The sequence below is a fragment of the Dictyostelium discoideum genome (genome assembly GCF_000004695.1).
Source record: "Dictyostelium discoideum AX4 chromosome 5 chromosome, whole genome shotgun sequence".
Classification (NCBI taxonomy): Eukaryota; Evosea; class Eumycetozoa; order Dictyosteliales; family Dictyosteliaceae; genus Dictyostelium; species Dictyostelium discoideum.
The window spans coordinates 2,962,277-2,974,233 of NC_007091.3; the positions used below are offsets into that span (position 1 = coordinate 2,962,277).

General features: G+C 20.0%; 4 protein-coding genes and 1 non-coding gene across 5 annotated transcripts; 3 read left to right on the forward strand and 2 right to left on the reverse strand.

The window, feature by feature from the left end:
• Positions 1-2,193: 2,193 nt before the first annotated feature.
• Positions 2,194-4,383, forward strand: DDB_G0289577 (leucine-rich repeat-containing protein; the record flags this gene model as incomplete). Its single annotated transcript, XM_631064.1, has 1 exon — positions 2,194-4,383. The coding sequence occupies one exon, from the start codon at positions 2,194-2,196 to the stop codon at positions 4,381-4,383; it is 2,190 nt and encodes a 729-aa protein (XP_636156.1).
• Positions 4,384-4,655: 272 nt separating this feature from the next.
• On the forward strand, positions 4,656-7,953 carry DDB_G0289579 (hypothetical protein; the record flags this gene model as incomplete). Its single annotated transcript, XM_631065.1, has 4 exons — positions 4,656-4,725; positions 5,142-5,219; positions 5,330-5,632; positions 7,910-7,953. 4 exons carry the CDS (start codon positions 4,656-4,658, stop codon positions 7,951-7,953), a joined length of 495 nt encoding a protein of 164 aa, XP_636157.1.
• A 217-nt stretch (positions 7,954-8,170) lies between these two features.
• Positions 8,171-8,241, reverse strand: tRNA-Pro-UGG-14. Its single transcript has one exon. It is a non-coding gene; the product is annotated as a tRNA-Pro (tRNA).
• Positions 8,242-9,219: 978 nt separating this feature from the next.
• DDB_G0289575 (hypothetical protein) lies at positions 9,220-10,368 on the forward strand (the record flags this gene model as incomplete). Its single annotated transcript, XM_631066.1, has 1 exon — positions 9,220-10,368. The coding sequence occupies one exon, from the start codon at positions 9,220-9,222 to the stop codon at positions 10,366-10,368; it is 1,149 nt and encodes a 382-aa protein (XP_636158.1).
• A 431-nt stretch (positions 10,369-10,799) lies between these two features.
• On the reverse strand, positions 10,800-11,473 carry DDB_G0289573 (hypothetical protein; the record flags this gene model as incomplete). Its single annotated transcript, XM_631067.1, has 3 exons — positions 10,800-10,930; positions 11,062-11,267; positions 11,439-11,473. The coding sequence occupies 3 exons, from the start codon at positions 11,471-11,473 to the stop codon at positions 10,800-10,802; spliced, it is 372 nt and encodes a 123-aa protein (XP_636159.1).
• Positions 11,474-11,957: the final 484 nt, after the last annotated feature.

The window sequence follows — 11,957 nt, forward strand, 5'->3', positions numbered from 1 at the left end:
AAAAAAAAGGTTATTAAAAAAAAAATAATAATATTAATTTTTAAAGAAAATAAAAGATTATGTGGAAATTATTTTAAAAGAAAATTTTTGATGATCCCATCCTGATTTACTATTATTGGTTTTAAAAAAAAAAAAAAAAAAAAAAAGTTTTTCAACTGATAAGGGTTAATTTGGTTGAATGAATTGGTTGTGGTGATGTGTGGTGTGTTATTATTTTAAAAGAATAATGGTAATATTTTGTATCTTTTTTTAATTTCTAAAAATAAAAAGTTTATAAAGGTATTATTTTTTTTTTTTTTTTTTTTTTTTTTATTTTTTTTTTATTTTTTTTTTTACAACCCAAATTCATTCACATCATAAATCTCAATAAATAATAAAATAATTAAAACATATCCACTTTACAACTTTATTTTTAGATTTATTGAATTGTGTAACCTAAACACTTTTCAACTTAATTTTTTTTTTTTTTTTTTTTAAATTAAAAAAAGATATTTTAAAAAATGTAATTTCAAAAAAAGATATTTTTTTTTATTTTTTTAAATTTTATTTTGTTTTTTTTTTTTTTTTTTTGATAATTAATTTTTTATAATTTCAGCCTTTTTTATATATCTTTGAATTAAGATTTAGAAATCCCATTCACCATATATATAACACTTTTTTTTTTTTTTGCAATTGGGGGTATTTTTTAAACTATTTTTAACTTTAATAAAATTAAAAAATGGGCTCCAATTAAAGTGTTTGAATGAAAATGGGAAATAATTTGGTAAAAAAAAAATAAAAATAAAAAAACATAAAATTGATGTTCTAAAAATCTCTCAATGATCATTCAATCTTTAAAAAAATAATTCAAACCATATGTATATATTTTATGTGGCTCAATATATGGTGCTATTGAAGAGATTATTTGAACATCAAGTTTATGGTTTTTAAGTTAATAAAAAAAAAAAAAATTATAGGGCTTTTAAAGGAATGAGCTATTTTTAATTATTTTTTTTTTTTCTCACCCCGCCACACAAGGAAAAAAACCACCCAAAATTTTTTTTTTTTTTATTTTTGGAATTTTTAAATCTAAAAGTTAAGATTTGTGTTAATTTTTTTTATCATTTTTTTTTTTTATTATTTTTTTTTTTTTAATAATTTTTTTTATTATTTTTTTTTATTTACCTTTTTTGTGTTTCAATAAAAAAAAAAAAAAAAAAAAAAAAAAAAAAAAAAAAAAAAAAAACATTTTATTATTTTATTTCAAACAACACATTTCAATCCATCACATATATATACATATAAAAAAAAAATCTACACATACATTGTAACATAGTTGTAATTTGTAAAATACCATATATATATTATAAAAATCATTTCAATTTTTTTTTATTAAAATTATTTTAAATTACAAATAAAACAAAAAAAAAAATAAATAAAAAAAATAAAATTGGGTAAGTTTTATTTTTCAACAATCAATTTCATTTTTTTTTTATTTTTTATTTTTTATTTTTTTTTCCTTTTTCATTTTTTTTATTTCTTAATTTATTTTTTTATTTTTTTTTAATTATTTTTTTTTTTTTATAATTATTTCTTTTTTTATCAGTATTAAAAAAGACAATTTTATTTATAAAAAATTAAAAAAAAAAAAATTAAAAAATAAAAAAAAAAAAATTTTAATCAAATATAAACCACTTCACACACCACACACACTTTTTAACTTTTTTTTTTTTTTTTATTTTTTTTTTTTATTTTTTTTTTTATTTTTTTATTTTTTTTTTTTTTTACTATAATATTATAATAATATTATTTTGTATCAATCTAGAAAAAATTATTAGTATTGTTTTAACCTAACCTATAAATATAAACATTGTTTAAAATTATAAAGACAATATAATAAATAAATCAAAACATATAATTATTATTATTTTTTTTTTTTTTCACTTTTTTTTTTTTTTTTTTTTTTTTTTTTTTTTTATACATTTTTTAATTATTATTATAATTAAATATACTTTAAACGTACTAATATTTCAATCAAATAAATCACCAAAAATAGGAACCACAATAATACTGTAATAACAATAAAAATAATTTAATTACTACCAAATTAATCATACAAAATTTTAAAAAATTAATAATAAAAAAATTAATTTAAATAAAAAAAAAAAAAATAAAAAAAATAAAAACAGTAAAAAATAAAAAAATAATTAAAAAATGTTTAAATTATTTAAAAAAAAAGAAGTACCAAATAATAATAATAATAATAATAATAATAATAATAATAATAATAATAATAATAATAATACAAATAATAATAATGAAAATAAAATTTTAACACCAAGAATTAATGGTGCAGATCAATCATCAACAACAACAACAATTACAAATATTCAGACTAGTGGTGAAAAGAAATTAAAAACTAAATTATCAAAGAGTGAATTAACAAAGAGTGATAGTACAACAAGTAGTTTAGCAAATAGTCCAAGAAGTGAAAAAGCGGAAATGGGTATTAGAGATATTCCATATGATCTTTTGGGTAAATTATTGGCGTTAATTCATGGTAATCGTATATTGACCAAAGAATTTATGTCAACAAGTTTAGTATGTAGAAAATGGAGAGCATTGGCACGTCTTAATGGTAATCATTTCAATTTGGAATCATTTTTTAAAAAGGTAGAAGCAAGTAAAATGAGAGTTGAAACCATTGAAAGCTGTATCAATTATTTCACCTACATTTACCAAGCATTGGAAATCATTGATATTGGTAAACTTTGTATAAATAATAGAATCTATTCAAAATATTCAATCTTTTTAATTGAATCATTGGATAAAATCACCAAACTCTCATTGGATATGTCAAAAGTTACATTGTCAGAGTTTGAAGTATTAGCATCAAGTTTAAAATCATTGAAAGCAACCAAAGATGTAACCATTCATTGTATGACACATCATTATTGTAATGCAATGATATCCGTATTCGAATCGTTACCAGAGTTGGAGAGTTTAAAGTTTACAGAGATGACATTTGAAAATTCAAATGAAGATCATGATCTATTCGTACAATATTTGAAAAAGAATAATACAATACAGAAGTTATCAATAACTTTATTACCTGACAATACAAGATTCTTAAATTCAATTAAAACGATTATGGGTTCAAATAGATCAATCAACTCTTTACAACTTACTCAAAGTATTAAAAGACCATCATTAACTTCATCACCTTCTTCAAATAATGTACATATTCCACCAAGCTCTTCAAATTCATCCTCTGCTGCTGCAATTTCAACATCACCATCATCATTTTCAAATACACAATTCAATAGTGTTTTACAAACTTCTTATTCAATTTCAAAGTTTAATTATTCTCATGATAGTTTAAAGGAATTAAATCTATCAAATATGTCAATGAATGATACAGATATGATGGAATTGGCAGAGAATGTTTTACAAAATAATCAATCATTGAAATCATTAGATATTAGTTATAATAAAAAAGTATCCTCTGCTACAATGGAACAATTCCTAAGAATTATGTGTGCAAATACTGATATGAAATTAGAATTTTTAAATATTAGTGGTTTATCAATTAATGATCAATGTATAAGTTTGGTTGGTGATTATCTTCAAACCAATCCTTACCTAAAGGAAATCTATATTAATGATAGTGTTGAACAATATTGGTCAGATGGATTTAGAAACTTTTCAAATAAACTTTCAAATCGTCCAGCTTTAAAAACTTTATACCTAAATAGAAATCGTATTGAAACTAAATGTTTCGATGATTTAGCTCATGCAATTTCAAATAATAGTTCAAATGTTAGATATTTGGGATTAAGTGGTACTTTAAATAATGCTCAAAGTTTACATTTAATTTGTAATTCTTTAGGTTCAAATTCAAATTTAGTTTCATTGGATATTTCAAATTGTGAAGTTTGTTTCTGTCCTTCTCTAACAGATTCATTATTAAAGAATCGTTATTTAGCAAAATTAAATGTAAACAATTGTAAATTAAATCAAAAAACTCTATTGGGTATGGCAAATAGTAATCTATCCATTCTTGATATTGGTTCAAATAATTTCACTTCAGGTGATACACTTCAAGAGTTTTTCGAATCTTTAAAATCAAATCAATCACTTTACGTTTTAAATCTTTCAAATACAGGTTTAAAAACTAAAGAATGTCAAGTCCTTTCAAGTCTTTTAGATTTAAATTCAAAAATACACTCGGTTGATATCTCTCATAATAAAATTAAATCCTCTGATATTCAATGTATCGTCAAATGTATTCAATGTAAAAATTTACCTCCTTCAACAAAATTCACTTTGAAATTAAATGATACTAAAATAGATTTATTAAAAATTTCTAATGATTTATTAAATAGTCAAATTTCTGTTGATTAAAAAAATAATATTAATAAAATTTTATATATATATATATATAACTTAAAATAATGTATAAAAAACATTTGATTTTATTATTTGATTTTTCTTTTTTTTTTAATTAGTATTGACATAGAAATAAAGTTTCATCAATATATGTCCCATGCCAAAATAAATATGGCTGCTGAAATTAATATGGCATGGGACTTATGTCTGCTAGAATTACCATATTAATTTCAGCAGCCATATTAATTTTGGCATGCACAGACCAACTATTTTAGGCTGAAATTAATATGGCTGCTGAAATTAATATGGTAATTTTGGCATGGGACAAATACGTTTTAAAAAAAAGAAATTACAATAGTAAAATTTCTCACAATATGGCAAACCGATTCATTTTTTATAATTAAATGACAAATTAATTATTCAAATTTAATGAATGATATTAGATTTTAACAATTTTAATTAATATTAAATAATATTTTTATTTTGGCCAATGATTGTTAAGGGTATCAGGAAAGAAAATAAAGTTTGCTGGATATTTTTTTTTTTTTTTTTTTAATTTTGGTAATTATAAATTAAATTTTTTTTTTTTTTTAAATAAAAAAAAAAGAAAAAGATTAATTATTTCATTATTAAAAAAAATTAAAATTTTTATTAATTATAAAAAAAAAGAAATTAAAAATCATTTTATTCATTATTAAAAAAATTAAAAATGAACCCAAATAAATTATTATTATTATTAATAATTGTCTTGTTGTCTATTAGCTATTCATTAGCAACGATGATTAAGTGTACTTGTGAAAAAGCTGGGGATATTCCAAATTATGCTGGCCACAATGTTACTAAGATATCGGGTAATTTGTTAAATAATAAAAACCAAAATAATATATATAATTAATAAAAATAATTTATTTATTTATTTATTTATTTTTTTTTTTTTTTTCCATTCATATTTATTAAAAAGATTTTAAAAAAGCATTAGATGCACTAGAATATGATAATGTTTTTAATAAGGAAGGTACAATAAAAGAAATAGGAAATGTTAGAATTGAAAGAACTGGTTTTGCCATAGTAAATCGTAGAAAATGGAAAACCGTAGAAGGCCACGTGATCGGCGTCAAAGGAAATTCAACAATTTCACAAGTTGTATTTCCTAATGATTTAAAAGATTCATTTGGTGATATTTCTAGTCAATTGAATCTTGTCAATTGTATTGATAATGCTTTGTATGATTCATATATATCTGGAAAAGTCCACAAGGTTGTCCGTAAATTTTAGAGGAATTCGTGGAAACGAAGGAATAAGAGGAAAAATTTTTATTTCCTCCATTTCCTTAATATTTCCTCACAAATTCCTCTTTTTCCTCTATTTCTCCTTTGAAATCCAATAATTTTTGAAGGAAAAGTAGGAAATGGAGGGAAAAAATTAAATTCCTTTTTTTCCTTTATTTCCTCAAAAAAAAAATAAAATTCCTCTTTTTTCCTTTGTTTCCTCAAAAAAAAAATAAAATTCCTCTTTTTCCCTTTATTTCCTCAAAAAAAAAATAAAATTCCTTTTTTTCCTTTATTTCCTCCTTCTTTTCCTTTTTTCCTTATTTCCTTAAAAAAAAAAAAAAAAAATTTCCTTTTTTTCCTTTATTTCCTCCTTCTTTTCCTTTATTTCCTCCTTCTTTTCCTTTTTCCTTTATTTCCTTAAAAAAAAGAAAAAAAAAAATTTCCTTTTTTAAGGAATTTTATTTTTTTTTTCTTTTTTTTTTTTTCTTTTTTTTTTTTCTTTTTTCTTTTTTCTTTTTTCTTTTTTCTTTTTTCTTTTTTTTGTGTTCACCAATTCCCGGAAAATAAAATTCAAATTATGGTGGAAAATGGAAAATGGAAGATCATCATATTTATAAAAATGGAAATAATTGGAAAAAAGATTAAAATGATTAAGAAAAAAAAAAAAAAAAAAATCAAATCAAATCAAATCAAATCAAATCAAATCAAATAGAATAAAATTAAATTAAATTAAATAAAATTAAATAAAATTAAACAAAATCAAAAAAAAAAAAAAAAAAAAAAAAAAAAAAAAAAAAAAAAAAAAAAAAAAAAATAAAACTAATTAAATATATAAATAAATAAAATTGGATAATGTAAATTAATTTTTATTTATTTTATTATTTATTTTTTTATTTATTTTATTTAATAACCGTCAATATATTAAAAAAAAAAAAAAAAAAAAAAAAAAAAAAAAAGTAAAAATTTAAAAATTAATAGTTTAAAAAAAAGAGTATTTTTATTATTTCATTTTTTTTTTATTTAAACTTTTTTTTTTTTTTTAATCACTTTAATTTAAGCAATTTTTGTTTGCTTTTGGTAACTTAAAACAAATTAAATGATCAAAGAGAAGTTCCACTACAATGGTTCTGATATAATAAAAAAATATTGAAGCTATGAGGTCTTTTGGATTTTATTGACCATTTTAATTGGTTGATAAACAATTGTTATTATTAATAATAATATTGTTATTATTTTCGTTTTTTCGATATTTCTTTAATTTTTTATTTTATTTTCCCAAAGGGAACAAAATATAAAAGTTTGAGCAAAAAATAAAAAAAAAAAATTAAAAAAAATCAAAAAAAAAAAAAAAAAAAAAAATGGTGTAAATTTGAAAGTGAATTGTTAAAATAACTGTTTAAAAATAGTTTTTTTATTGTTTGGGTTAAATTGATAGTTTTTGATATTAAAAAAAAAATTTAGTGAATTTTATGTATTTTACTGTGAAAATTCCCCACCGTTGATGTGGGGAAATTTTTTTTTTTTTTCACTACAACAAATACTCTAACTCGATTGATTACCCCAAAATAAAACCTATGTCCAAATTAATTTCTGGTCTCAGCCTTAAAACCCTACACCTTTTTTAGAAAATTTAAAATTAAATAAAATAAAATAAAATAAAAAAATTATCAAAAAAAAAAAAAAAAAAAAAAAATAATTAAAAAAAATAAAAAATTAAATATTAAAAAAAATATAAAAAAGGAAAATTTAAATAATGATTTTTTAAAAGAGAGCCTAACGCATTTACCATTACAATCTCATTACCACTACCACTAAAAATAAATTAATAAATAAATAAATAAATTATAATATCAATTTTTTTTTTTTTTTTTTTTTTGTGTTTTTTTTTTTTTTGTGTTATTTTTTTTTTAATTTTTTTTTTTTTTGCACTATCTCTAAATTTATTTTTGGTGTATCTATATCTTTCTTGGGTCCAATATGGAACGATCTGTTGCGATGAATTTGAAGTTTTTCATTTTGTTGGGTTTTATAAATTCTTGTGTTTTCTTTATCAATTTTTTTTTTTTTTTAATATTGATTAATCCCAGTTCAAAATAAAAAAAAAGGAATAACTTTTTTACATTTCAAAATTAAATTCATAAATAAAACTATTAATTATTGCTTTGCTTGATTTAATTTTGAAATGTAAAAAAGTTATTCCTTTTTTTTTATTTTGATGGGATTTTATAATATAGGGTAGTTATTAATATTATTATTATTATCATTTTAAGATATCTACTTTTTAAATATGTTAGTATTTAAAGTTAAATGTTAAATAATTAAATAAAATAATAAAATTGTAATTGTTTAGATGAATTGATCAAAGGATATAAGATTTGGAAGCATTGATTCTGGAAAACAATATACTTTGCTAGTTAATTTTCTTTAATTATTACAATTAAAGAAACTCAGCCAATATAGACAAAATCTCTCTATTAAATAATCTATATAGGAATCGAACATGTGATCTATTGATTCGGATCTTAAAAGATGGGGAGATCCGAGAATCGAACTCAGGACGCTACCACCCAAAGGTAGCATTATACCACTTAACTAATCTCCCATTTTGAAATTAGTGATTTTTAACGCATAAAAATATTTGAAATATTTTTTTAATTCGAAATTTTAATGTAAATTTGATTCTCATTATTTAATTTAAGTTGAAAACATTGAGTAATAATTAAAAAAATATTAAATAAATATTAAACAAAGGTGGTTTCTACAAAAAAAAATTTCCAACACACCAACAATTTTTTTTCACCATTCCAATTATTTCCATGTTTTGAGCCAATGATGGCACTTCCAAGTATAAACAATTAAATTTTTTAATTGCTGAACTAAATCACCAGTACATGCACTCCAATCGCCATATTACCAATTATATTAAATCACATGATTAACCCTATAAGGATTTTGAATATTTGGAACAACATTGTAGATTTCACAAAAATATTAATGTTATTGTGTTTGTAAGCCATTTATAATTAAGGGCAACTATCCAAAAACTATTATTGATAAAATTGAAATTTTCAACATTATTTTGATTGTTATGATTCTTTTTTTCTTTTTTTTTTTTTTTTATAATAACACAATGAAATTTTTAAAAATAATACCAAATCATTAGAATTTCTTTAGATTATATAATTGGTTTATTAATTTGGTGAAGGTTATTTTTTTTTCAAATTATTAACTTCTTTTCAAAAAAACCGATAAAAACTTATTTGTTTTTAAAAAAAAAAAAAAAAATTCCCATTAATTTAAGTTTCTGTACACTGTTTAAAATAATAAAAAAATATCTTTTAATTCCCACCTCGAGGTTTAGCCCGAAATTTTTTAGTAAAGTCTCGAATTTTTCAGCCAAAAAAAAAAAAAAAAAAAAAAAAAAAAAAAAAAAAAAATGAAATCAAGAAAAATCTTGTTACATTTCATAATAATAATTATATTTTTTTTTTTTTTTCTCCAATACCAACAATTTTTTTGTTTTTATATTTTTATTTTTTTTTAATTTTTTATTTCCAACAATTGAAAAAAAAAAAAAAAAATGAATAAATTAATATTAAATGTTCTATTTATAGCAATAATTATTTGTGGTGTTGTAAATTCTTTAGGTTTTACAAGTACAACAACATTAATTGTTGATGTAACTCAAAATAACCAATATCCAAAATATGGAACATGTGGTACTGCCAGTAAAACATGTAATAATATTCAAGATGCAATTAATTATTATAATAGAATTTCCCAAAATTCCAATATCCAACAATTAAATTTATTATTAGCCGATGGTGTATTTAATAATACAAATAATTTTATTGAATTTAAAAAATTCAATACAACTATTTCTCCATTAAATGTTGGATCTGAAAATGTAATTTTCGATGGTTCAGTAGGTACTAAATCCAAGGAAACCCTATTCTCATTTGTCAGCTCAACAATTTGGATTACCGGTATTCAATTTGTTAATTTCCAAAGTGAAAGTTCTTTAATCTATAGTGAATCTGGCCAAATCAATATTGACCAATGCTCTTTCAAAAATGTTTCAAGTAAAGATGGCACTGTTTATTTAAAGAGTTCAAATAGTTTAATCTCAAATACAATTTTCACATCAAACTCTGTCAAGAAAACTTCCGATTCCGCCTCAGTTATCAGCTTTTTCACAAGCTACACAAATAAATTCATAATCTCCAAATGCCAATTCAACAATAATGTCGCATTGAATGGCGGTGCCATTTACGCCAAAAACACTGCACTTATTACTGTTCCAGATCCACTTGTGTCCTTGATTGAGAATACCCTTTTCAATGGTAATGTTGCAAGTGGAAAAGGCGGTGCACTCTACACTGACAATATTCTATTAATCGTCGATTCAAATGTTTTCACTAATAACACCTCACCAACTGGTAGTATTATTAATTTAAACAATGGTCTTATGAATATTACCTCTTCTTCATTCTACTCTGGAACTAGTTTAAACTATTTCTTATCAACTATTATCTATACAACTAAATCAGATTTAAATATTGATGATAGTACTTTTGATAGAAGTTTTTCAGTTGCAATTAATTGTGATTCTTCAACTGTTATAACTCAAAATAATAATCTTTCACTCAGATTAGTTTGTTATAATTGTATTTCAATTATTGAAGGTACTCAAGATTGTCAAGGAGTTCCAAAAAATTTAGATTACTAATCAAAAAAAAAAAAATAATAAATAATTAAAAAAATTGTACAGAAAAAAAAAGAATATTAATTTATTGATGATTTATTATTACTTTTTTTTTTTTTTGTATTTTTTTTATTTTTGGTTCACTTAAAAATTTTTATTTATTATTCTTATTTTATTTTTATTTACAAATAATTTTTATTTTCTTTTTTTTTTTTTTTTTTTTCTTTTTTTATTTGATGTAAATGAAGTTTTTTTTTTTTTTCTTTTTTTTTTTTTTTTATTATTTTGTACAAAGAGGTTATTTTCATTTTAAAATTTACTATGATCGCCATCATTTATCATTATTATTATAATAATTTTTCCTTTTTTCTTTTTTTCTGTCTGTTTTTTTTTCCATCTTTTTTTCTGTTTTTTTTTTTTTTTTTTTTTTTAAAAAAAAAAATATTATTATAGTTTTAATGATGAGGAGAATTTGGTGTATTTGATTGAATATGGATATGATGATGATGATGATTTTGAATATTTGGGCCTAAAAATTTTCTAATTCTCTTAATTAAATCTGCTTTAACTTGTGGTGGTACTTTTTCTAAAATTTGTTAATTTTGGGAATTAGTAAAAATATATATGGAAAATAAAAATAAAAAAATAAATAAATAAATAAATAAATAAATAAATAAATAAATAAATAAATAAATAAATAAATAAATAAATAAATACTTTTAGCAATTGGTGTTATGAGTGCAATTAAATCTTCAATTTTAAAGTTTTCATTTTGATTATTTTTAATATATTCACGACATGCAATTTTTACTTCATCTCTCCAACCACCTTCAACTAATTTACTCTTTAATAAAACCTTTAATCTTTCTTTTTCTCCTGATTCTATAAGTTTTTGATGTATAGTTGATCTTAATTTGATATGACTAATTAAAATAATTATAAAAATAATAGAAAACAAAGAAAAAAAAAAATAATAAAAAAAAAAACGATAAAAAAAAAAATAAATAAAAAATAAAAAAAAAATTAAAAAGTTTTATTAGTATTTTAAATATGGAGTTAAAAAATTTAAGAAAAATTGTCATATGAATACTTACTCTTTTGGTAGAATTGTAGTTGTAGTAGATGCCATTTATGTATTTATGTTTTTTTGGTTATATGACTGATGTGTGTGGGTAGTATTTTACAAAAAAAATAAAAATAAAAATAAAAAAATAAAAAAAATAAAAAAAGAGAAAAAAAAATTATTTGAATTACTAAATTAAAAAATTAATAAAGTAAAATGTCTTTTTGTTTCGGTATCGATGTGTGGCCCCCTAAAGAATTGTTTTTGGTTTTTTATTTTTTTTTTTTTTTGATTTTTTATTTTTGATTTTTTATTTTTTTGATTATTTCAAATACTTTTTTTATACAATTGAAATCTTTATGATAATGAAAACTAAAAGAAAAAAAAAATATCACAATTTTTTAACGGCAAAAAAAAAAAAAAAAAAAAAAAAGAATAAAAAAAAAAAGAATAAAAAAAAAAAAATTTTTTGGAAAAAAAAAAAAAAAAACAAAAATAAAAATAAAAAATAAAAAAAAATAAAAAAAAATGATCAATCAAATTTGTGGTC